This window comes from Parasteatoda tepidariorum, chromosome 10 (assembly GCF_982258835.1).
Source record: "Parasteatoda tepidariorum strain Cologne lab strain chromosome 10, Ptep-v5.0, whole genome shotgun sequence".
Lineage (NCBI taxonomy): Eukaryota > Metazoa > Arthropoda > Arachnida > Araneae > Theridiidae > Parasteatoda > Parasteatoda tepidariorum.
The window spans coordinates 40,392,338-40,417,251 of NC_141764.1; the positions used below are offsets into that span (position 1 = coordinate 40,392,338).

Genomic DNA, 24,914 nt, shown 5'->3' on the forward strand with positions numbered 1-24,914 from the left:
AAAAAATAATACATAAATAAATAAAATACGTGAATAAAGTTTTATTCAAAGACTTAATCATCTTTAATTAATTTTATGAATAAAACCAAAAAGTAAAATAATAGTGCTGAAGTTTTAATTGTCTTGTGGCTAAACTATTAAAGTTAAGAGTTATTTTTAGGGCTAGGAATTCAAAACAGGCGAAAAGAAGTATGTTTATTTATTTTCTTCTTAAAAAACTTTTTCTAACTTCTAAATTTAATTAACTATTTATGCAATTTAATTAGAATATTTAAAATTTTCATCTCAAACCATAATGATTACCTATTATAGTACTTAGAAATCTATAAGTTATATCAAGAATTATTAAATAAAACTTTTTTTGCCGACTATAGTATATACATCTAATAAGCTATTTTATTTATTGTTCATTTGTTTGTGTTTTCTGCCACAAATATAAACAAAACATATCACTATAAAAAAAAATAATTAATAAAAATGTTGTAAATCTATTAAAAAAATTAAATGCAAAACTTTTCATCTGGATTGAAATTTATTTCTGATCAGTCTTTCCAATCTAATAATTGGAGACTCAAATATCAATGAAACAATTAAAGCAAAAGCATACGTCACAGCCAGCAGACCCAAATACCACAGGATCTGGAAATATAATTTTAAAAAAATCAGCTTCAAATAAGTGATTATTAATTGCTTAATTAATTAACATAGTTCAGAAAACACCACTAAAAGTTAGTAAAATTTTTTGATAATACGACTGATAATTCGGATGATGTGAAAATAAAGAAAAAAAGAACTGTGTAAAAAATTTTATGAAATGCCTGGTCAATTTCAAAATTGTATCAAATAAATTTAGCAATAATTTACAATTCGTTTTAAATATGTAAAAATTATTAATAAAAAAATCTAGTCACAAACGAGCATTATACAAATCGATTGCTTTCTATTCAATTTTAATCCTATTCGCTCCCCTAAAATTATAAAATGAAATTTTTTTTTCGTTAATTTAGAAATATGGCTCTTTTGAACAAAATCAGCTTCACGTTGTGCTCATGTCCAAGAGTTCGTGCGTTTGATCCCCGTCAGCTGAAGAATCTCTGTAGTAAATGGTGAATGATCACGTTAAATCTATCGGGTCACAAAGTCCTCGAATTTACAATAACAAAGCAATATCTCAATGTGGGTACTGAATTGGAGATTAATGATTCTCTCAGGTCAAAACTACTATCTGTGGATAAATTGATGTATTAATGGGTCCTCCCTCTAAACCGGTCTGTGACATGTGTGGTTAAAGTCGTGTTCTTGGTCATGGATGGCGCCACTGAAGAACAAGAAACGCACCCTCAGCCTTAAATTCACTTGGTTTCACCAAGCAGGCTTGCTGGTATTTGCCAGTAGCATTAGAAACAACAACAAAAGCAAAAATCAACGCAAGGGGAAATTATTTTTAATTAATAAAATTTTTTTCCGATTTCGAACATTTGATAAAAATTGCGCAATTGAAAAGAAGTACTATTAAGTAATAGGTTTAAAGTATGTTAAAAGATATATGTAGGTTTGAAGTAGGTTAAAGGGATCTATCGAGGTTTCAACAACATTTTTCGAATTATTATTTTCAAGTATAATTTTAATAATGTATTTAAAATTTGAAATTGAAATATGAAAAGAAATATAGTTTAATGTAATTTATATGTTGAATCCTCAATCAGGTACTTAACAGAATGGGAAAAACACCAATCTCAGATTTATAATAGTTTAACAAGTCCCTCTATTCATTTATCTATTCCCAACTTATATATTATATTCGAATCCTTATTTTATGACTTTTAAAGAACTTCCTACACAGTCCTTTGTTACTTCAAGTAAAAAGTAAACAAATCTGGTTGGTGCCTCTCAAGTTTTGCAACAAAGCTTTTTAACATTCCTACTGAAAAATAAAAAATACTTACAACTGTTTGATGAGAAAACCATATTGTAGATTTCAAAGAAGTAACGTAGACGGTAATAAAAATTGGGTGAATCAGGTATGCACAGTAAGTCAACCGACTTAGAGGAATGAAGAGTTTGTAGGATAAAATTTTATCCACAACACCTGAAAATCAAAAATGCATTTAAAATTTTTTAAATGCATGGATAAAATATTCATTTTCGTAAAGATTTCCCCCCCCCCAATACCCACCTTTCGTCTTACTGGCATCAGCAGGGCAGATTTGTTGGCCACTCATTCAGGCGCACCATATTAGGTGGACCAACCCTGCTCTCACAGTGAGGACAAATAGCACAGAGAAGGAAAGAAAATCCATTCCTTGCGCAGGATTCAAACCCAGAACCTTTTTGATGCAAGGCCAGTTCCCTGATCCCTACACAGGCCGGTGGGCATTTCGTAAAGCTACGATAAAGTAAAATTTGCTCTGTAAAGTACTCCCGAAATGTATATTTGTTCCGAAGTATCCCTCAGCGTTCATTTCATGTTGGACAGACTATACCTCTGCAATAACAGGCTGTCAAGACCCCGACACAATAGCATGATAATGCAAGTAATGTGGACAGCATTGTTCGGTAGTCCTCTTTTTACACTGTTATGTTTTCTTGTTTAAAGCTGTCATAGGAAATGAGTCCCGGCTGCTCACAATCATAGCTCAATGTCTTAAATACTGACCCATGCTGCATTATATAGTATAGGCAAAAATCAATATTTTTAGGAAAATTAGGTTAAATCTTTTCATGGTTGATATGAATCGAGAACTATTACCGGTGCTGATATTTTGCTATGCTTTTGCCGGTGCTATTAGTGACAAAAGAGACATTTTATTACTTATATTGTATTACTCCTCCTTAGAAGAAAACTGCAACTGAAGAAAACCGACTTACTGTAGAACAAGCTAACATTTCTATCAGTTCACTACAGGTTTAAATCCAGTTATGTCATCAAAAGCGTGAAAGTTTGATCAAAACACTTCAGACTACGAAATTAAATAATTTCAAAGAATGGTTCTTATTAAATATATATTGTACCTTAAAAAGGGATGATAATGTGACGCAAATGCGTAAAGTTAAGTTCCTAAAATCCCTTAAAACGTTTTAATTCAGCTAAAATTTTCTTTAAAAATTGAGATTTCAATTCCTTTTTCAAGATGAGGTTTTTTCTCTCAGCAGTCAGCAAACTCATAAATGTAGCTTCATTTTAAAGAACAAATCTTCCAAAAATGTTAATGTTCAAAAAATACGTAAGTTTTATGATGAAAATTTCAGGAAAACATTTCAAAAATTGATCCCTCCAACGATCGAACTGGATCTTAAAAGTATTTTCTGGCGTGACATTAGAGCTTATGAGCAATAAAAATACCAAATGCTGCTATTTTTTTTAAAAAAAGAAACTTAAATTCAAGACTGTCTTTTTGCCATTCGACAATATGTCAATAAAACCTGTCCATCGTGGTGCTAAAAACTCATATTTTTTCCCCACAAATATGACATAAAACTTATGAAGCTCTATTAGATAAGATTTGAAGACTTTTGAAACATTCTTAAGAGGAGGGAGTCAACATTTCTAACAATGGTGGTGAAAATGAATTTAACTTTAAAAATTGTTACTATTTATATTAATAAAATATTTAATCTTTTTCAAAATAAATTTCATGAAGTCTTTCTTCACACTCACCTCCGTGTCCGGATAAACAAGCGAAAATCAACCAGCACAAACTGAAACCATATATTGAACGGGTGAAAGCATTGTAGAAACTAGCAGCCAGTAGACTTGGAGTTTGATGATAGGTGCCGTAGACACAGTATAAACCAGCTGGAACGGCAAGTAGCCAACCTATCCATAAAGTTGTCTGCAAAAAAATATGAAAGGGTAAATTGAAGACTCGAGTGTTAAAATGGTTAAGGTAAAGAATGAATGTATAGTAGACTTGGCGTTTAATAATAGGTGCGGTAGATACAACAGTATATATATATATATATATATATATATATATATATATATATATATATATATATATATATATATATATATATATATATATATATATATATATATATATATATATATATATATATATATATATATATATATATATATATATATATATATATATATATATATATATATATATATATATATATATATATATATATATATATATATATATATATATATATATATATATAATATATACTATATAATATATATAATATATAATATATGTAATATATAGTATATAGTAAATTTACGTGCAAATTTTTCTATAGAATGTTGAATCAAAACGATTTAATATCCATTCAGTTACAGTAAAGACCTGTCAATTGTCGTCGGTACCTATAAGAAAGTAACTAAAAAAAGCAAATTTACATGCAAAAATTTTTTTGAATGAAAAGGATATACATTAAATAACAGTAATGACTATTCTGTAATTTTTATCGGTACATGCAGAGTATTACCTGAAAAAAACAACAAATTTACCTTCCAGCATTACATAAAGTTGACATTTTTATACACATTCTCCACCTTCTACGGTTGAAAGATAAGTACTTTTAGGATTAAAAAATTTAATTTGAAACTGAAGGAATAAAAAATATAAAAACAAAGTTTCGAAGTTTAACTTCTTTTAAAACAAAATAGTCTTATTTCTAGAAATAAGATAATTATAGCAATGCAATTCTTTACGAAGAAATTTTTTATAAATGTAAGGTAGTTTCAATATTTTAATTATTTACGCAGAAAAATGTATAGAAATAATGTTATTCTAATGGTGCAGTTTTAAAAATACAATTCTAATTATATCATTATTAATATAGAATTATCTGTTATAAGGAAATTAGATAATTTTAATAATGCACTAATTTGTTTAAAAATAGTTATGTAGAGCCAAAATAATTCTAACAATAAACAAAAAGAAGGAAGAAAAATAAAAATACAATTTCTGGGAAAAAAAATAATTGCACTTACTCGATTAGATTTTATGCCGGTTATTTTTCTTTTGTATAAAATGTAACCCAGAACAATGCCTGCTATGTAAGGACCAATCCTGGTATATGGCTTTATATAAAAATTTTGCATGTATTCATTCCACCTAAGATGTTAAAAAAATATGTTAACTGATAAAAGGTATAGCAGATATAATTTCACAAGTATTTGATTACATACTATACTGAGCTGACATACATTCACAATTTTCGTACTAAAAACGTATCGTCTGTATAAAAAAATAGAACTCGCGTAAGACTGAAGTTCGATTTTTTTTTTAAAAAAACTTATAATAGAGATGTTCAAGCCAGAGGCTGAACTACATCCCTGAGTGAAATAAGTCAATCAATTGTTGCAATTTTGTGGTTGCGAATGCCACCTAGTTGGTTTCATTATTCCTGTAGGACGATATTTAAGCCGCGATGGCTCAGGGGATAGAGCATTCGCCTTTCAATAAGGTGAACTGGGTTTGAACCCCAGAGATGGCTGGTCAATAAGAATCAGCATCCGGCTTGCACCGACCACAGTGCTGACGTGAAATATTCTCAATGGTAGACGAATCATTGGTTCGGTTAGAGACCCGTTGCCGTTAGGCTAACCGTGGAAGGTTCTCGTGGTATTCCTCTCCATGTTATGCAAATGCGGTTAGTTCCATCAAAATAGTTAGTTTCAGCAAAATTTCTCCCAATACTTGATACAGGAGTTCCCTTGTCTTCTGGATTGGGTTCAAAATAACAAAACTGCGGAGTTGAGCATTAGCAGTCATAAACCAAAAAAAAAATGGGTCGGCTGTTCAACGTCGTTTGTAAAATATGTATAAAAAAATAGAGATTTCTAAGCCAGAGGCTACATCCTTGAGTGATATAAGTAGATCAATTATAGTAATTTTGTGATTGCAAATGCTACCTATTTGATTTCACTATTCCTATAGTACGATATTTATTCCCATCCCAATAGAAACATATTCCCATTGGTTACTATCTAACTGATTAATAATTGACGGATTTCCAATGGACAGGTAAGTGACGTCAGCTTAGACATCTGTATGCATTTAAGAAAACTCATATCTCAGAAAGTTTCCATTGTATTTAAATATAAACACACTTAAAAGGTAAAAAGTAAAGAACTAGTTAAACAAAAGATAGTTGTTTTTATAATCTGGTGTTTTATTTAAAGTTCGTCTTAAACAAAAACTAAAATAGATTGATTTGATCCTGTAATTTTTCGTCAAAATAAATTACACAGTAAGAAATAATCAAAATTGTCGGTTATGGTTTTATTTAATACTCAAAGGGTGATGCTGAATTCCACTAAATTATGGTTCATTGTTTAACTGATTTTCGTAAAAGTGTAGTTGATGAAAAAATTTCATTCGTTCTAAGACTTGCACATTAAAAAGCAATAAACAAATGGCGCAATGCAATAACGTTATTTTAGCAAACTTTTAGTAGCAAGTAAAATTTTTTTAGCTTATAATTCTAAGTCTACTATTTTTTTTTATAACTGCTAGTGTAAAATAGCAGACACGATTCTGAGTTCCGTAGTCTTATAATTCTAATAATCCAGATAATTTTTCCGATTCAGAGAAATTCCTGCATTAATCATTGAGACGAAATAAACTTCGTGGAGGATTTATTTATTATTTTTTTTTTGGTTTAACTAGTCCCCATTTGCATTACACGGGTAGGAAAAACGCGAAAATTTTTTCACGATTTCCCGAACTCATGATCCGTCTACTACTGTGGTCGGAGCGAGCCGGAAGCAGAATTTGTATCAACCTGCCATCGGGGCTCAAGCTTACTATTTTGAGATTTCTGTTGATTTAATAATCTGGTTTTTAACCAGCAGCTCGTTCAAAGCGAAAACTATGTCAGGTAGAAACGTAGAATACGATGCAACTTTCATGTCAAAATCTAATTCACTTTTAGAAATTTTATATCGTGTTGGGCTATAATATCTCTCAATTCAAAAATGATCTACATTATTTCATTTTATTTAATAACCGTCGTTGAACAGCCGATCCAATTTTCAGGTTCACAACTACCAATGTTCAACTCCGTAGTTTTGTAATTTTGAACCTAATTCAGAAGACAAGTATTGGGAGTAGTTTGCCTTCGTTTAGGACTTATTTTATGAAACTAACCAGCATTTGCGTTACAAGGAGGGGTAAACCAGAAAGAATTCATACGGTTAGCCTGATGTCAAGGGGACTCTGACACATGATCCGTCTACCACTAAGGATATTCACGTCAGCTGGTACTGACCCACTGTGGTTGGTACAAACCGGGTGTGAATTCGTATTGACCAGTCATCGCTGGGATTTGAACTCGGTTCACCTCATTGGAAGGCGAACGCTCTATCCCCTGAGCCGTTATTGTGCAAATTTATTCTTTTTATACTTAATTTCACTTGACCAATTTTCGATTTAAATTTAACACTTTATTCCAATTTTCAGTATTGTGGTTCATGACGTAGGTAATATGGTTCAATATTGAAACGATTTTTTGTGAATGTACAGATCATCCTCATGGTCTCTTTACTATAAGTAAAAGCTGAGTCACTTGCCTTGGTGTGAAGGTTGGATCAGTTACTACGTCATTGACATTACTTATAGTACCAGCTGGCAAATTTTGTTGATATGTTATCAAAAATCCTGTAACCCAAGATGCCCATAAGAATAGTGTTGAAACTAAAAATCCAACAATTGGCCACCTGGAACAAAATTTTAAAAAACAGGTTTGTTTTAAAGACTGCGTCTTGAAATATTTATTTTATATGTTAATTATATAAGATCAAAATACTTTATAACTTGAGGGAAAGGAATATTTTCTCATTTAAAAGAATTACAAAAATGTTATAAGTTTTACTTCAGTGGACACGCATTACTGTAGCTCAGTAGCTATAATGAGACAACAGTCATAGTACAAGGAGGAGATCAGATCGTATAGAACTAATAAACCAGTTCACATGAGAGCATTGAAAGAGAGTGTAAAATCCTCCTAAAGATGGATGCCCCGAGACAAAATAGCCTAAAGTAGTAAGATGTGTAGGAGAAGAATTTGCTTGTATCATTCTCTTACTGAAATAGAATGCTTACGGAGTTCAATAATCACAACTCTGTGAGCCGGAATTTTTTACCATAAATATTAATAAATAGCACTACGCCCACTTTCTGGCTCTAAAAAATACGCTACTGGTTGTTGCCATCAAAGCAGGGGTTTCTAATTAATGCTTGAATTAAGAGAAGAAAAGGAAAGATAACATTTAACAAAGTCTGACAAATTATTAACGATAAAGGTGAGATTACAATACTAAAACCTGTTTTATTGCAGAGCACAAACGCTAAAGATTGTCAGGTCTTGATATTATTTCGTTTTTTGCCTTGCTTAAATATTAACGTACAATCTATGAAGGAGAATATTTTCTTCATTTCTGACTAGGATTTTAATGATCTACATTAAGAATAATGCTTACGGACAACCAGTATAATTAACTAAGCTCTAGTTTAAAATTTTCTTATATTATCAAATTTTTATTAAGGGTTGAATTGCAATTTTCATACAAATAACAAACTTTTGAAAATGTAAACAAAAGCGTCCTCGAAATCTGCCCAATTGTTATTAAGAAAGCAAGAATCAAAAACATCAAAATCAGTTTAAATACCTGGCAAAATTTGGAGAAATTTTTAATAATGTCATCTCATTTCTGTTTCCTTACGTCTGACAATCAAACACGTTTTAACATTTGCATCAAAAATGATTCTTTAGAATTTGCAAAATTTTCTTTCTCTTTTCAATTTTTTTTCCATTGGTTTTTTAAAATTTTTTTCACTGCTGTGCATGTTTAAGACTGCTGAGTTGTATACATTTTCAGATTCATGCACGACAAACATTCAAAAAATGTATCTTAAGGGTGATGAATATGGAACTCTCTCTGTAATTAACATTCTTTAAAGTTTCTCCTTTGCTTGCAGTATTTTTTTTCTTCTGAATTAAAACTCTAATACAAGTAAGAATTTTATTTTGATTATTAACGAAACATGTAATAAAAGTAGCGAATGCCTTTTAAAAAAATCGCAAAAAAATGATGAGTTTAATAAGCGCAATTAGTTAAGAGATGTTCATCAATTTCAAGTTATTACATCGGATAATGTACGATGGCTTTACCATTCAAACAATTTAGTTAATTACGAAAACTACACTGATTCAATTAAGCCCATCTCTTTCAAATTTTTAATATTGTAGAGTTACTAATAATGTTAAACAAAATTTATAAACAGTACGTTCTTCTTTACCTCCAGAGTGTTATAAGGAATATAGGGCTAATCACAAAGAACTGCATATCATTTGCTAGGTACCAAGTCCATCCCATACACTGAAAAAAAATTTATCAGTAGATTTTCATATTAAAGAATTATATGACGTATGAAACCTAAACATGTTAATACTAAAATTATTTTATTAAATAGTTTTTTAATAATTTTTTTTTACTTTATATAATTTAAGAATTATATAAAGTAGAAAAAACTTAAACATTTTAATGTTAAAATTATTTTATTAAATGAATTTTTGAAATAATTGCTCTTATAAAAATTATTGACACCGTCATTTAGCTAAAATTACAAATTTGGAAGTTTTTATGATTTTTTTAAAGGCAAGCTAAGCTTAAGTGTTCCTTCACTGGTTAGTTCACCTTATATCTTGTTCAAATTTTCAATCTTTAATAAGATACTTTTTATCCATCCATTCAGGTTAAGATACATTTTTTTAAAGTTGTAGTGGATGATACTTGAAGTTAATACATTTTTTTCAAATATTAATTCATTAATTAAATATAATTAATTAATTTTAGTGTCTTAAACTGCGGATATAAAATAACTATGTTGCAATATCATCGTCACAAATTTAATAAATTCGTGACGATTCAAGTTAAATAATCATCGTCACAAATTAAAAGTAACTAAAATAAAAAATTTCCTTGTTGACCTAAGTAGGATTTTACTTTACTTAATATTGCTTGTTCATAACTAAGTGCAGCATACTCAAACTATAAGAACTTCCAATTATTACCAATTGATAAAAAGTACTCCAATTATTACCAATTATACTTAAATTTACATTTAGTAAGAAAAAATATCATTTAAACTGTGGATATAAAATAACTATGTTGCAATATCACCGTCACAAATTTAATAAATTCGTGACGATTCAAATTAAATAATCATCGTCACAAATTAAAAGTAACTAAAATAAAAAATTTCTTTGTTGACCTAAGTAGGATTTTACTTTACTTAATATTGCTTGTTAATAACTAAGTGCAACATACTCAAACTACAAGAACTTCCAATTATTACCAATTGGTAAAAGTACTCCAGTTATTACCAACTATACTTCAATTTACACTTAGTAAGAAAAAACATTACTTAAACTGTGGATATAAAATAACTATGTTGCAATATCATCGTCACAAATTTAATAAATTCGTGACGATTCAAATTAAATAATCATCGTCACAAATTAAAAGTAACTAAAATAAAAAAATTCCTTGTTGACCTAAGTAGGATTTTACTTTACTTAATATTGCTTGTTAATAACTAAGTGCAGCATACTCAAACTATAAGAACTTCCAATTATTACCAATTGATAAAAGTACTCCAATTATTACCAATTATACTTAAATTTACATTTAGTAAGAAAAAATATCATTTAAACTGTGGATATAAAATAACTATGTTGCAATATCATCGTCACAAATTTAATAAATTCGTGACGATTCATATTAAATAATCATCGTCACAAATTAAAAGTAACTAAAATAAAAAAATTTCTTTGTTGACCTAAGTAGGATTTTACTTTACTTAATATTGCTTGTTAATAACTAAGTGCAACATACTCAAACTACAAGAACTTCCAATTATTACCAATTGGTAAAAGTACTCCAGTTATTACCAACTATACTTCAATTTACGCTTAGTAAGAAAAAACATTACTTAAACTGTGGATATAAAATAACTATGTTGCAATATCATCGTCACAAATTTAATAAATTCGTGACGATTCAAATTAAATAATCATCGTCACAAATTAAAAGTAACTAAAATAAAAAAATTCCTTGTTGACCTAAGTAGGATTTTACTTTACTTAATATTGCTTGTTAATAACTAAGTGCAGCATACTCAAACTATAAGAACTTCCAATTATTACCAATTAGTAATAATACTCCAATTATTACCAATTATACTTCAATTTATTTTAGTAAGAAAAAAAATCTGACTTATAAATTAAACTATGGATATGAAATAACTATGTTGAAATCAAATTAAAAATAATCATCGGGGCAAATTTAAATTCATACCTGATTAGTGCCATCCTGAAAGAAATTGTTTAAGTAGATCAAGTTTGACCACCACTCCTTCTGGCAGCCTACATCAACATTATTCTCAGGCCAAAAAGGTCCGGATCCCAGTAGATGCATGATTGTAGCAAAAAACGCCAGAACCATCATGTAAACCGGAGTTAACCTGTGAATTATAAAATTTTGGTGAGTAAAGAATTTTATAAATTCAGCTTTCAACCTTTTTCTAAAATATGAAAAATATTGAAATTTATTGATTCAGCCTATAATATATTGGGAGTACAAATTAGTTCGGTCGGTTTTCGAAAGATGACTCTGGCTGTTATGAATGTTTCATAGTGACAGCTGGTTTCGGTGGTTTCAGAGAGGTTGGACATTTGTCAATAATATTCAGTTTATATCGCTTTGAGTTTCACACAAAAACCCTGATTTTTCATTTGTTGAATATGTCAAATTTTATGGCAACTAAAACAATCTGCTCATTCATTTTGTTCAGAAAAATATGCATTTTTGACCACAAAAAGACGGACCGAACTAATTTGTACTCTCAATAAATAATTTAAAAGGTTTCGGTAAAATAATGGCAAGAACACATTTTAAAATTGTTTAAAAGAACGTACAGAAGATCATAACTTCCTAGTAGGCAAGGAAATATTTCTATGAAATAAACTGCTGTCAACGGTGTAAAAATAGTTGTGTAATATCCCTCCAAATATGATATTGCACAATCCAAAAAATTAAGTTAAGAAACATTATTTCTGGTTAATACCAAATCTAACATTTATATATACTTCAAAGGTTCTTGTTAAATCTAAACACCAACAATGAAGAGTGCTTACACCTAGCTCATGTGCATTCACACTATTCGAGAATTATTTCCACTTTCAAAAGCACTGGTTTTGTCGTAATTCGGATATCGTAGCCAAATTTCTGACAATCGAGTTCAAAATATCTTGAATTCGTTATCTTGTACGCTATTATGCATCCACAGAAACAAAAGGTCACAAATATAAAATGTATGTATGTTTTTTCATCGTGTAATAAGGATAATGTTTTGATTTTAAAATATCCGCCAATTGTATTAAATAATGTTATAATATTTAATTTACTATACGTTCTCTTATTCCTAATTCTAATTTAGTTTAACTATCTCTCTGTTCTGTTTGCATATTTCATATACAAACTAATTTTATTTTAAGAATTAGTGTATGTACGTCCTAAACTAAATTTATCTTACTTTAAATTGTATCGTCAAAATGTGACTCCTATGTATATCATGTCTTATTTAGTTAAAAGGTAAATTGAATGTTACTGAATATAAGAAATGGTGGCAAACTGATCAAAAGTTGTGTTCGGTATTTAGCTTAAGAATTGTCCTTGAAATTTAATTGCACAAAGAACCATCTACGGTGCTTTGTTATACCACTTTTAGTGTGAAGTTGTTGCCTCTATTTTTGATGTCAAGATACACTGATGTTTTTACAGTGTAGTTGAAATTACAAAAATTTGTCAACTGCCTACTTGGAGAAAACACGTCGTTGTGAACGAGAACCAATTTTAACAGCAAATTTTAATATTGATTGTAAATAATATTTGATTTTGTTGGAATACAAAAGTAGGAGCTTGCAATTATCAAACTAGTTAAAGAACACCACTACATCAAAACCATTTAGAAACATAAATTATTTTGCTTTTTCTGCATTATCAAGGGCTTTTCAGATTCAATTTAACTGTGAAGAAAAATTATGGAAAATATTACAGAAAATTAAAAAAATATTTATAACATTAATAGCTCGGTATAAGCAAAATTTTTAATTGAACTTTCCTAATTAAGAAATTACAGACTAGTACAGCTATTAAAAAAAATCTGTCGAAAGGTGTTTAGTAAATACATGTGGCTTAGTACTATAGTGTGAAACAATTTTTAATTACAAATCCAAAAAATGCACATTATTTCCTTATAAATTATTTTGAATAAATATTAGTTTAAAAAATTTTTTGCATGTAAATTTCACAAGCACTTGAATACATATTCTTTACATATCGATAAAATAATTCACTGTTTGCGTTATATATGTATATTTTTTAAATGCTTTTTTGTAATTTCTATAACAACGTTTTCCTCTTTGTGAAATATTTTTTCTCACCTCAAATAGCGATGGACGTAAAAATAGAGCCATGGTGTTTTTCCTTGTCTTTTGTCACATTCTTGAAAGTACAGATAAGACAACAAAAATCCACTGTAAAATGTAAACGCATTCAAAACACAAAATAAAGATTTCAACACAGATGTATACAAAAGTTCAAAGTTTTCTCCACGATATAAAAATTAGAAAAACTTTAAAATTTTTCATTCCTTTTTAAATTTCATAGAAAGATGCGAATTGGAGAAATTTATCTAGGCCTTTAGTAGTCAGAACCAATATCTCCTGGAAGAGAGAAGGCCTCAGCACGGGTTATCGTAAGCAAGAAATTCGATCCTTTAGTAGTCCAAACGTAATGATCTTTCGTACCCCCCGCACGCAGTCTAGTAGCCCGAACGTAGCGACATCTGTCTTATTTTTCCTCCACTGCCCAGTTTATCTTCGTTAAGTCAGACTACTAAATTAATCTATGCTGAGGCCTTCTCTCTTGATTGAACAGTTACGCTGAAAATGAAAGGGAAAATCGGACAAATAAATAAGAGATCAGCAGAGACCCACTAATGGCTATATAATATAGGATAAATCAATTATTCACATATAGCCCCTACAATACTCCATATATGACTGAGATTGGTGAGTATTTGTCCAGTAAAGGCCCATGTTAGTTTATTACTGGGGTATTAACACGAGCAAACACATAAAGTTTCTCGGAGAAGTATGGTAAAACATTTCCATTCGCAAAAAATCATGTAATCGTATCACAAACCTGTATTACAGATAAAAATTGATTTTTACTTCTTTTATAACAATGCCAGCGTTAAATATTTTCAATATTTGTATATAAAAGAATAAGAAATATAATTGGTTTGTAAAGATAATATATTCATCGTTATATTATTTTTTAAAAATTTCTTTTTAATTGCAATTTTATTTTGGTAATACTTTTGTGTTCATAAAATATATTAAAAACGCGTAAAAATTTTAGCACGTGTAAGAAATAAATTAACTCACCTGAGTACAAAAAAGGAATCAACTGAATACCATCCATTGAGTACGGCTTGGAAAAATAAATTGTCAATAACTGGTACTGCACTCTTAAGAGATTCTATGAAATGAAACAGAAAATAAAATTACTGTTTGTGGTACATGAGACATTTATAAAATTCGTCAAATTTGAATTTTTAAAATCGCATCTTTAGGAATATATATATATATATATATATATATATATATATATATATATATATACTAGCTGACCCGGCAAACGTTGTTTTGCCATATGATTTATTTCTAGAGTATGAAAATATATCTTATTTATTGTAAGTGTGTGCGTATGTGGTATGTGAGTGACAGTGGCATGGAGCGCTGTGAACGATGACGGAAGGTGAAAATAACAACACACCAAATAATAATTTTTTAAATTTATTGTAACTTTTTTTTATAAATTATATATACAACTAATTCTGAAAATATTAGTAAACAATATTAATCTCTTAGTGCAATGGAGTGTACAATATTTTATGTCATTCCGTCTTTTGCTAACACAAATAAACTGGATGGTTTACCCACTCGAGAGCATGCCACGTATAATTGTCCGTGTGAAAAACATGGTGTGCTCAAATCTAAGCCACAAACAGACATTGTTTGGCCTTGAGATTTATTAATAGTCATTGCAAATGCCAATCTAATGGGGAATTGAATGCGTTTAAATTGAATAGGCACATCTGTGGGTATAATAGGGATTCGTGGAAGTAATACACTTTCACCCCGGAATTTTCCATTTAAAATAATGACTTCGATAACGTTGTTCATTAATTTTTTAACGACCAATCGCGTGCCGTTGCACAGCTGTGGTGGGTTCAAATTACGAAGCAAAATAACAGGAGATCCAACTTTAAGTACTAAATTATGCGGTGGCATGCTTGGTAAATCCAATGAATTTAAAAACTCTGTTGGAAAATATGCAGCTTCCATAGGATCGCAAACTGCATCAACGGATTTGTATGTCACCATGTTACCTGGCAATAACTGTTGTATTTTCAGATTCAATTCGTTGACGTCCACATTTTTTGCTGCTAAAATCGCCCTTTCTGCAAGCCACTCATGATTAATGTATTGCGTGTGTAAATCGGGAAATATAAGGTTAATGAGAGCATCTTTTGAATCAATGATTGTGCAGAAATCCTCCGGTAATTTTATGCATCCTGTCTCATCCTTGGTAACTTTTCCATCACCGATATCTAGCAATTGTTTTGAGAATGTTTCAGCAGATGGATCCTGAAGCATTTGGACTCGCATATTTACTGTTAGTTGAACTTTTTCAACATTATTCCACAGTGGAGATGATTTCAAGCAAGCATTGATCTCATCAGCGTACGTTGAACGCGGAATGACGGGAAGTGTTTGCCTGAAATCACCTGAAAGGAGTAGCAGAGTGCCGCCAAATAATTTGTCATTGTTCTTTATATCTTTCAATGTCCTATTCAACGCCTCAAGCGAATGTTTGTGTGCCATTGTGCATTCATCCCAGATGATAATTTTACAGTGTTTCAACACTGTGGCCATAGACGATTGCTTTTTTATGCTGCACGCTGCGTCCGGGTTGTTTTGAATATTTAGTGGCAGCTTAAATACTGAATGAGCTGTTCTGCCTCCATCCAATAAAGTTGCCGCAATGCCAGATGATGCAACGGCCAACGCGATGCCATTATTTGATCGTATTTCAGCGAGAATTAGCGAAATAATAAATGTTTTGCCAGTTCCACCTGGTGCTTCCAAAAAAAAAATCCACCTTGACCTGCCGAAACTGCGAGCATAATGCGGTCATATATGTTCCTTTGTTCCTCATTCATCAGTGGAACATTGTGAGTCACAATAGCTGTCATTTCTACTGTATTGTAATGAAGTTCACGATTCATGTCATTGTTTAAGAAATCAGATGCACTTCGATTTGGCGAAAGCATACCGAAATGACTGAGAGGCAAGTTGGCAATAGTAATGCAAAGATCCTCAATAGCAATCAGTGCTTCATTGTACATAGCATCGCTGAATGCTATCGTTAGATCGTTACAACGTGTGCGATGGTGATACAGTATATCATCAGTCATCGAATCTTTGTGATTATCCCATAAAGTTTCTATTCTGCCCGGGAAACATGTAGTTAATACTATAGCGAATAGTACACGAATTTGCTTAGCAGTACAGTTCAATGCTGCTTCAGCAAGCATACATTCCCACTGGTTGTCATCTTCCAGCAAGCCGAGTGCAAGGCATGCATCTTTATACGTTGGATGCTGATGCCCATCGACTTTACGTATATCGCGAAATGACAATGAGCCGGTGACATTAACCAACAACAGTCGAAGATAAAAGCACTCAGTCTGCCTTGGATTGACTGTAAATACTCTCCCCAAGGCGTTTGATTTGAATAAACCGGGACATGCTTCAACCGGTGTGCCTTGCTTGCGGGGTATCCATTTTTTTGTTTGAGACCATATGAAATAGTGTGGTACTTCTGAGTAAAGTAATGTCCGTGCAAAAGCACCAAAAGCATCAGCACGATTACACAATTCAAAAAATTCGGTGAGTGTAGTTCTTGGTGGATTTATAGCTCTGTCAATCGCTGTCTCGTTCGTGAAATATACGCGCTGACCGTTTTCAAGATGGACGGCTAAATGAATAACGGTTGGATCCCGTTCATGAATTGGGAAACCAAAAATACGCCAAACTGCTTCATTGGAGCTGATGTACCGGCCAATTTGGTACAGCGTTATTTCATCGTTGTTATTCACTGGAGGGGAAGTCACATTGGTATTTTCAACTCGAAATACTGCCATATCACTGCCTTTATTCACATACTTGCAAATATATTTGATGCTCTTCACTGAACTACAAAACTCTACATTAATATGAGCTTGGAATGTTTTGCTCAGTAGAGGTGAATAAGGCACCACCCAACGATTGTCAATGTCAATGTCGATGTTGCTGATATTTTTAATAAACGATTGTCCGCCATTATCGGAATTTCTTCGACGATATATTGGATATCCGTCAACATTTGTGATCGTATCGTTAGTGAAATTTTTAGGAAACCCTTTGGTACATTTTCCATTTGCCATACACGGCGATAAACGATTAAAATTGCCGCATGGGCCATGAATCATGTTAACTGTAACAATATCAAACAGCAATTGATCAGTAGACGGATTTGGAATTTCCGCAGAAATTACACTATCGATTTCTTCAGGACGTATTTTGTTGATTAACCAAATCAAAATGTGCGCATGAGGTAATCCCCTCTTTTGCCATTCAACCGAATACATCCAGCAACGTGTAGGACCAAATACTTGTAATTTCGTAATGAAACTTATTAAAGACTTTAACTTTTGTCTGAATACACGTGCTGTAATGTCATGACGATGTATTGCATTTTGGCCGGGAAAAAGCAATGATGTAATCTCTGGCCATTTAGGATTACACGTGAACGTGATAAACAAACACGGTCGTCCGTACTCGCGCACGTAAGCCAGAGCATCCTGGATATATTCTTGCATATGACGTGGACTGCCTATATACGATGATGGTAGAATGACCGAGTTACCAATTTCGGCGGCATCGGCGCTACTGACAATAGCGTCTCGCAAGTGAATGTATTCTTCAGCACGCAGCTGTTGTTGATTATATCGCAAGTATCGTAGTCGTTCACTCTCTATCTTCACGTACATGTCGACCATGAATTGTTGACAAAGCTCACGATATCGTAGAATGATGTTGTCCTGACCGCGTCTATTCATCAACTGATACGCATAATAATCCTTCGCACTAACATTCTTGTTTGTTTCGGCTCCTGTAATAATATATACTAATAAATATAATTATAAATAAATAATAAAAATATAATTATAAATAAATAATAAAAATACAATTATAAATAATTCATGAATAATTATAAATCATTAATAAATATAATTGAAATTAATTAACATTAGTTTAGTTTGATAAATTGAAATTAATTAAGTTCTTTGTTAAATGAGTAATGTTCAAGTCCACAATGAATGAAGTACCTGTTGCGGGATCACGTTGTTTAATATTTACGCAATATCCATCTTGTCCCTTCCAAAAAATTAGCGGATATTGGAGAGCGTCATATGAACGGTGTGTTTCAGCAATGAACTGGAGATTATTATTTCTTCTACGAATCACGATTTGTCGTGCAGTTGTTCGATCGCCAACCATGATTCCAGCAACGTCGTCAACAACAGGTGCATTGAATCTACGAATATGCTCTCCAACAGGTATTTTATCAGGGCTGATGACAATAGCGTGATGATCACTTTGTAATTTAGGCAAGTGTGATTTGAATATTTTCAATAATTCATTGTGCTCATTCAATAGAGCGTCCAGCTCACCAACGATGCGTTTGGCAAAAAATGAATTGAGGTGATTGTATTCACAACGTGCGTCTACGCGCGCATCTTTGCCGCCCATGAAATAGATTTGCAAAAATTTATGCGCTTCGTTTGGCATTGGCAGCAATGAGCCCACTTTGTGATAAATTTGACCTTTGACTTTAAATGTTGAATTGAATTGTTGACCATATACCGTATTATTTTTAACTATTTCTGTTGCTCCGAATGATGTCATTTGGAAACAGGAATTGAATGTCCGAATTGATTTCAGGAACACATTTGAATCTGGATTCGTGCCAAACAGTAAACCCTTTAATGGTTCAGGTGGTGTATCAATTACATGTAGTTGTACCTTTCCTGATGAGCAACACATCCCGGCTGGCTCATTTTTGAACTTAAGAGCATTGCAATGCAGGCATTCCTTGTCCATAGCACCAATTATGACTTTTGAATGAGCATAATATTCAACATTAGGCTCATACTCGAATGCTAGGCGCAGGAAAGACTGAGAGTTAAAAGATCGATGTGCCTGTTGGCGTTGTTGCTCATTTACTCTTAGTCTGTTAAATGTGAGTCGGCGCGATCGTCTTTGTTCCAATCTTCTTTCTTCATTTCGGTCAGCTCGTGCATCTTCTGATTCTACTTGATGCAATCGTGCCATGCTCTCACGTGCATCAGTATTGTCTTGCTGGATTTGTTCTGCGTTTCTTTCGGCTCTTGCATTCTGCATGAATGTAGCTTGACATGTTTTACGGCCCAAAGAAGCCCCTCTACGTCGTTTTGGCATTGTTTGCTGTTAAAAAAAAATTAAATTACTTAATGATGAAAAAAAGTATTATGTATTTATTTATATTTTATTTAAGTTATAATTCTTTTGGAGCGTTTGGATGAGAGTAAACTTTGTGAGCTGCGCGCGCAGAAAACGACAGGATAAAGTTAGCCATAGAATGAAATTAATTAAAAATGTATATTTTTACTTAAATAATACCTTTTTGATTGATTTTAATATTTATATTTGATCATTACAGCATTTTTATTATTTTAAATTTTTTTCCATACGCCAAAAAAGTATAACTTCTAACGCATATACATAAGTACACACACACTTTTTTAATTTAACATACTTTTCATGATATTTCTCTTTTGAAATAACAGAGCAGAATTACTCTTAAAATCAATAATTGTATCAATTATTTATAAAATAGGAATGAATAATGACAGCTCTGCAGATTAATAAATTAATAAAAATTTACTTGAGAATAACACTTAAATAGTAAAATGATATTTGTAAACGTATGATGAAAAACAGCATAGTAGTAATGTGTTTATTTATCTTTTATTACTTAACCTACCTTTCACAATATTTTTCCTTCAGAATAATACAGTAGAAATACTCTTAATATTAATAATTATTATTAATATTTACAGCACTGCAAATTAATAATAATTACACGGAAATGATAATTGTAAACGTCACAACGGCGTTCGATGTACAAACAATAATAATGGCCGAAATTTTTCCGAAAACTGCGTGAGAAGTGAGATACTGCTTATTGCAAACCTGCCAACTTTTAATCCTTTTGAGGATGATTTTACCCTGCGGTAGTTAAGCGGAATTTGAATTATAATTTTAGACAGAAATATTCGCTGTATTTAAATCAAGCTTATGCGTACTTTTACAATAGTATTACATATTAATATATATGCTTAATTTTTTTAAAAATAGTAGTGGATCAAAAAGATAATAAATTAAGTTTATAAATGCAAGGAATATATAGAAAGCATACATTTTGCTACTAATTGAAATAAAGAAATAAAATTCTACCTGGTTGTCGTCTTCCAGCAAGCCGAGTGCAAGGCATGCATCTTTATACGTTGGATGCTGATGTCCATCGACTTTACGTATATCTTGAAATGACAATGAGCCGGTGACATTAACCAACAACATTCGAAGATAAAAGCACTAAGTCTGCCTTGGATTGACTGTAAATGCTCTCCCCAAGGCGTTTGATTTGAATAAACCGGGACAACGGCCTTCATCGGTGTGCCTTGCTTGCGGGAAGTCCATTTCTTTTTGTTTGAGCCCATGTGAAATAGTGTGGTACTTCTGAACAGAGTAATGTCTATGCAAAGGCATCAAACGCATCCGCACGATTACACAATTCAAAAAAATTCGGTGAGTGTAGTTCTTGGTGGATTTATAGCTCTGTCAATCGCTGTCTCGTTCGTGAAATATACGCGCTGACCGTTTTCAAGATGGACGGCTAAATGACTAACGGTAGGATCATGAATAGGGAATCCAAAGTTGCGACAAACAGCTTCATTGGAGCTGATGTACCGGCCAATTTGGTAGAGCGTTATTTCGTCGTTGTTATTCACTGGAAAAGCGGTCACATTGGTATTTTCAACTCGAAATACTGCCATATCACTGCCTTTATTCACATACTTGCAAATATATTTGATGCTCTTCTTTTAAGGGCGAGCATAAGTATTAGAGTTTAAAGTGAATTGTTGCAACGTGCGTGAATATTACTTTTTGATTTATCAGGTTTCTATGTCTAGTTTTGATTGGAATATGATTAAATAAAGATATATTTAAAATATACGTTAAATCTGTCCAAAAAATGAAAAAAAAATTAGTTATAAACCTATTCTCATACCTACTGAATATACATATAAAATTTCATCAAAATCGATCCAGCCGTTTAGGAGGAGTTTAACCACTAAAACTGTGACAAGAGATTTTTATATATATAGATATATATATATATATATATATATATATATATATATATATATATATATATATATATATATATATATATATATATATATATATATATATATATATATATATATATATATATATATATATACAGTGAATTCGCGATAACTCGAATCTGATAGGACTGACGAAAAACTTCGACATATCGGAAGTTCGACTTACCGTTAGTTTCGGTTTTGGACTTTCAAAATATTGTCGGATTATTTAATTAATGCTTATTAATTACAAAATCTTCTAAATGCTTACAATATTTAAGATCATTTTTCTGACAAGCCATTTACGATAAGACTGTTTGAAGCACTTTGTGATACCCTGGTCCATCGGCTGCAAATTTGCTGTTCTGTTCGGCGGGAGAAACTGCAAGTTTGCAGCTTTTAAATTAGGTAGATAACTATGCACCGTGCATTTATCCGTAAAGAGTACCACTTTTCCTTTTCTAGCGAAGAATTTCCGATCCAATTTTCGTACATAGTCTTCAAATAAAACTGATGTCATCCAAAACTTTTTGTTAGACTTGTAATCCAAAGGATACGTTTTTACATTCTTGAAACATCGGGGATTTCGGTATTTTCCGATAACAAGTAAGGGCAATTTCTCTGTCCCAGACGGATTTCCTCCAACTAGGACAATCAAACGTTCCCTGCTCATTTTACCCCCTGAGCAGTTTTCATCCTTAAACATCATAGTCTTATTTGGAAGACATTTAAAAAATAAACCCATTTCATCAATAGTAAAAACATCATTTTACCTGTATCTTTGAAGTAAATTTGGTAACGTTTCATTTAACCACTATTAACATACTTCAAGAGGGACTGCTTTAGCTTCTCCATGAAGAGTGCGAAAGACATTGTGTGTGTGTTGCAAAGGAAGGAGCAAGATTTTTTCTTGCTTTAAAAGATCCAAAAAAAATCGAGTTAAAGGGAGTAAAATTCGAGTAATCGAGAATAATTAACATGAAATTGAAGATAAAAGGGTCGGGACCTCATAAAAAAATCGAGTTATAGTAATATTCGAGTTATAGCGAATTGACTGTGTATATATATATATATATATATATATATATATATATATATATATATATATATATATATATATATATATATATATATATATATATATATATATATATATATATATATATATATATATATATATACATCAATAATAGTTCGTCAGGGGTTGCAAAAAGTTTTTTATCTTCCAAAGCAATAAACTTTTTAAATTTTCTAAATAAATGTTATTTTATAACGAATATATTATCTAAAATATTATTTGTTAATTTCAAATGGGCACGCCTGTTAGCTCCATTTTTTCGACAAGGAATTTTAAAGCAAATATCAAAGGTAACATTTATAGAACATTCAGCATAATTATGTTTTTTATATTTAAGAAATAATTTATATTTTAAAGACATTATGTGTTTGTTTAGAATTTCCGATTCTATGGGTTTAAAATTTATCTTAACATAGTAACGGGGCTGCTGTATTTATATGAATATATACTATATGTTTTATATTATCCATTTTTGGTATAAAATTTTAGCATAATTGAGGTGCACAGTAATAGCAGGGGTGATGGTAGCCGGAATTCAGGATTTTTCGTATCATTCTTCTGGATCCAAAAACGAGAAGGAAAGCATTTGATTTTTCCGCGAATATCGGAGAATTATGCATATATCAAGATCATTATTGCTTCGCGAACGTCTGCGAATCAAAAACTCAAATGCATGCTACTTTTCTATAACTAATATACATGTCTTCTATAACTAATATACATGTCTTCTATAACTAATATACATGTTATTCTTCTATAACTAAACTAATATACATGTTATTCTTCTATAACTAAACTAATATACATGTTATTCTTCTATAACTAAACTAATATACATGTGATTCTTCCGCCAATTTGATTATTTTGGTTTGGTGGATTTTCGGAATCTTTGGAACTGCACTGGAATCTGCTAATATTGCAATTTTAATATCAAACAACGATTTCGTGTTTACTTGATTCAAAAAAGACGAGCTGCGATTCGTATTCACGTGATTTATAAATTTACATAGCGATTCCTATTAACGAGATTTAAAAATCCCACATCGCAAGATTGAATTATATATAATATTTCCATGTTTTTAAAGCCCAATAACACGATTCATATTCAAGCCAGTTTAAAGTCCAATGCCATGATTCGTATTCACGCGAGTTTAAAATTAAAATACAGAATATCTCGCAAATAGTAAGAAGTTATAAAACTATCAAAAGCTGTATTATAACTCTATAAAATGGCTCTTCGGAGAATATTTCACTGTTTCTTGTGGTAATGATATATTTTTTCTAATGGCACTGAACTCTCGTTCTTTTGCCTTGGAAGATGCCGGAAGTGTTGCTCATTTAACGTTACCAGGTGGTCACCTGCAAACCTTAGTCTCAGAGGTGAGCAACATTACCCATTCCACACTGCCACAAATGCCCATTCATAGGGTGGGCCACATTCACATGCCGCAGGAAAACACATAGCGACATCCATGCCTGACATCCATGCCTGACACATCCATGCCTGACATCCATGCCTGACACATCCATGCCTGATCCATGTGCCAAAACACATCCATGCCTGAATGGTGTTCGAACCCGATACCATTGGCTTCGCAGTCAGACATGCTGACTCCTCGGCCACCTGGCTGGCGTAGTGATGAAAATGAAACATCAGAATTATACTCACTAATAACAATCATAGGAGACGTGTATACATGTCCTAAAATAACCCACGTCATGCTCAAAAATCGAATACCATGTAGACATAATAGTTGCCCTTCGGTTGCATCGGTGTTGAGTAATTTTGAGCCATTTGTAAAAATGCAAAAACAGTTCAGGAAAGGGTCACACACGTCCATGAAAACTAAAAAGAGAAAAGCAAATATTTTATGTTTAACAAGAAAATCCAATTTTTTTAGGCATTTAAAAAATATTGTGCATTAAGTACGCAATAGCTTGGGCTGCACTTTTTCTTTAACTAAGCAAACCTGAATTATTTTTTATAAACAGCAAAAAAAGTAGAGTTTTGCATTTAAATTCTTTATATATCATTGAGTCGAAAAATTATAAGTTTTGGGTACCCTTACTGCTTTAACAATGCTTTGATTCTTGACGACAAAAATTGTCACTGTCCTTTATACCTGTTTAATTGGCTTTATCTAAAATATTATTACTACATGACGAAAAATTTCGGCAAAATTATCAAATATATATGGTAAAGA

The 24,914-nt window shown here is 31.5% G+C and overlaps 1 protein-coding gene across 1 annotated transcript in view; it reads right to left on the reverse strand.

The window, feature by feature from the left end:
• Positions 1 to 380: 380 nt before the first annotated feature.
• LOC107436832 (nose resistant to fluoxetine protein 6) overlaps positions 381 to 24,914 on the reverse strand; it is a 33,975-nt gene continuing 9,441 nt past the window's right edge. Inside the window, exons 6-15 of the mRNA XM_087153620.1 lie at positions 24,380 to 24,556; positions 14,476 to 14,569; positions 13,468 to 13,560; positions 11,321 to 11,486; positions 9,261 to 9,340; positions 7,532 to 7,678; positions 4,949 to 5,072; positions 3,659 to 3,833; positions 1,947 to 2,089; positions 381 to 639 (exon numbers count right to left, since the gene is read on the reverse strand). Coding sequence (XP_087009746.1) covers positions 517 to 639; positions 1,947 to 2,089; positions 3,659 to 3,833; positions 4,949 to 5,072; positions 7,532 to 7,678; positions 9,261 to 9,340; positions 11,321 to 11,486; positions 13,468 to 13,560; positions 14,476 to 14,569; positions 24,380 to 24,556 — 1,322 coding nt within the window. The 3' untranslated portion in view covers positions 381 to 516. The remainder of the gene's footprint in view (positions 640 to 1,946; positions 2,090 to 3,658; positions 3,834 to 4,948; positions 5,073 to 7,531; positions 7,679 to 9,260; positions 9,341 to 11,320; positions 11,487 to 13,467; positions 13,561 to 14,475; positions 14,570 to 24,379; positions 24,557 to 24,914) is intronic.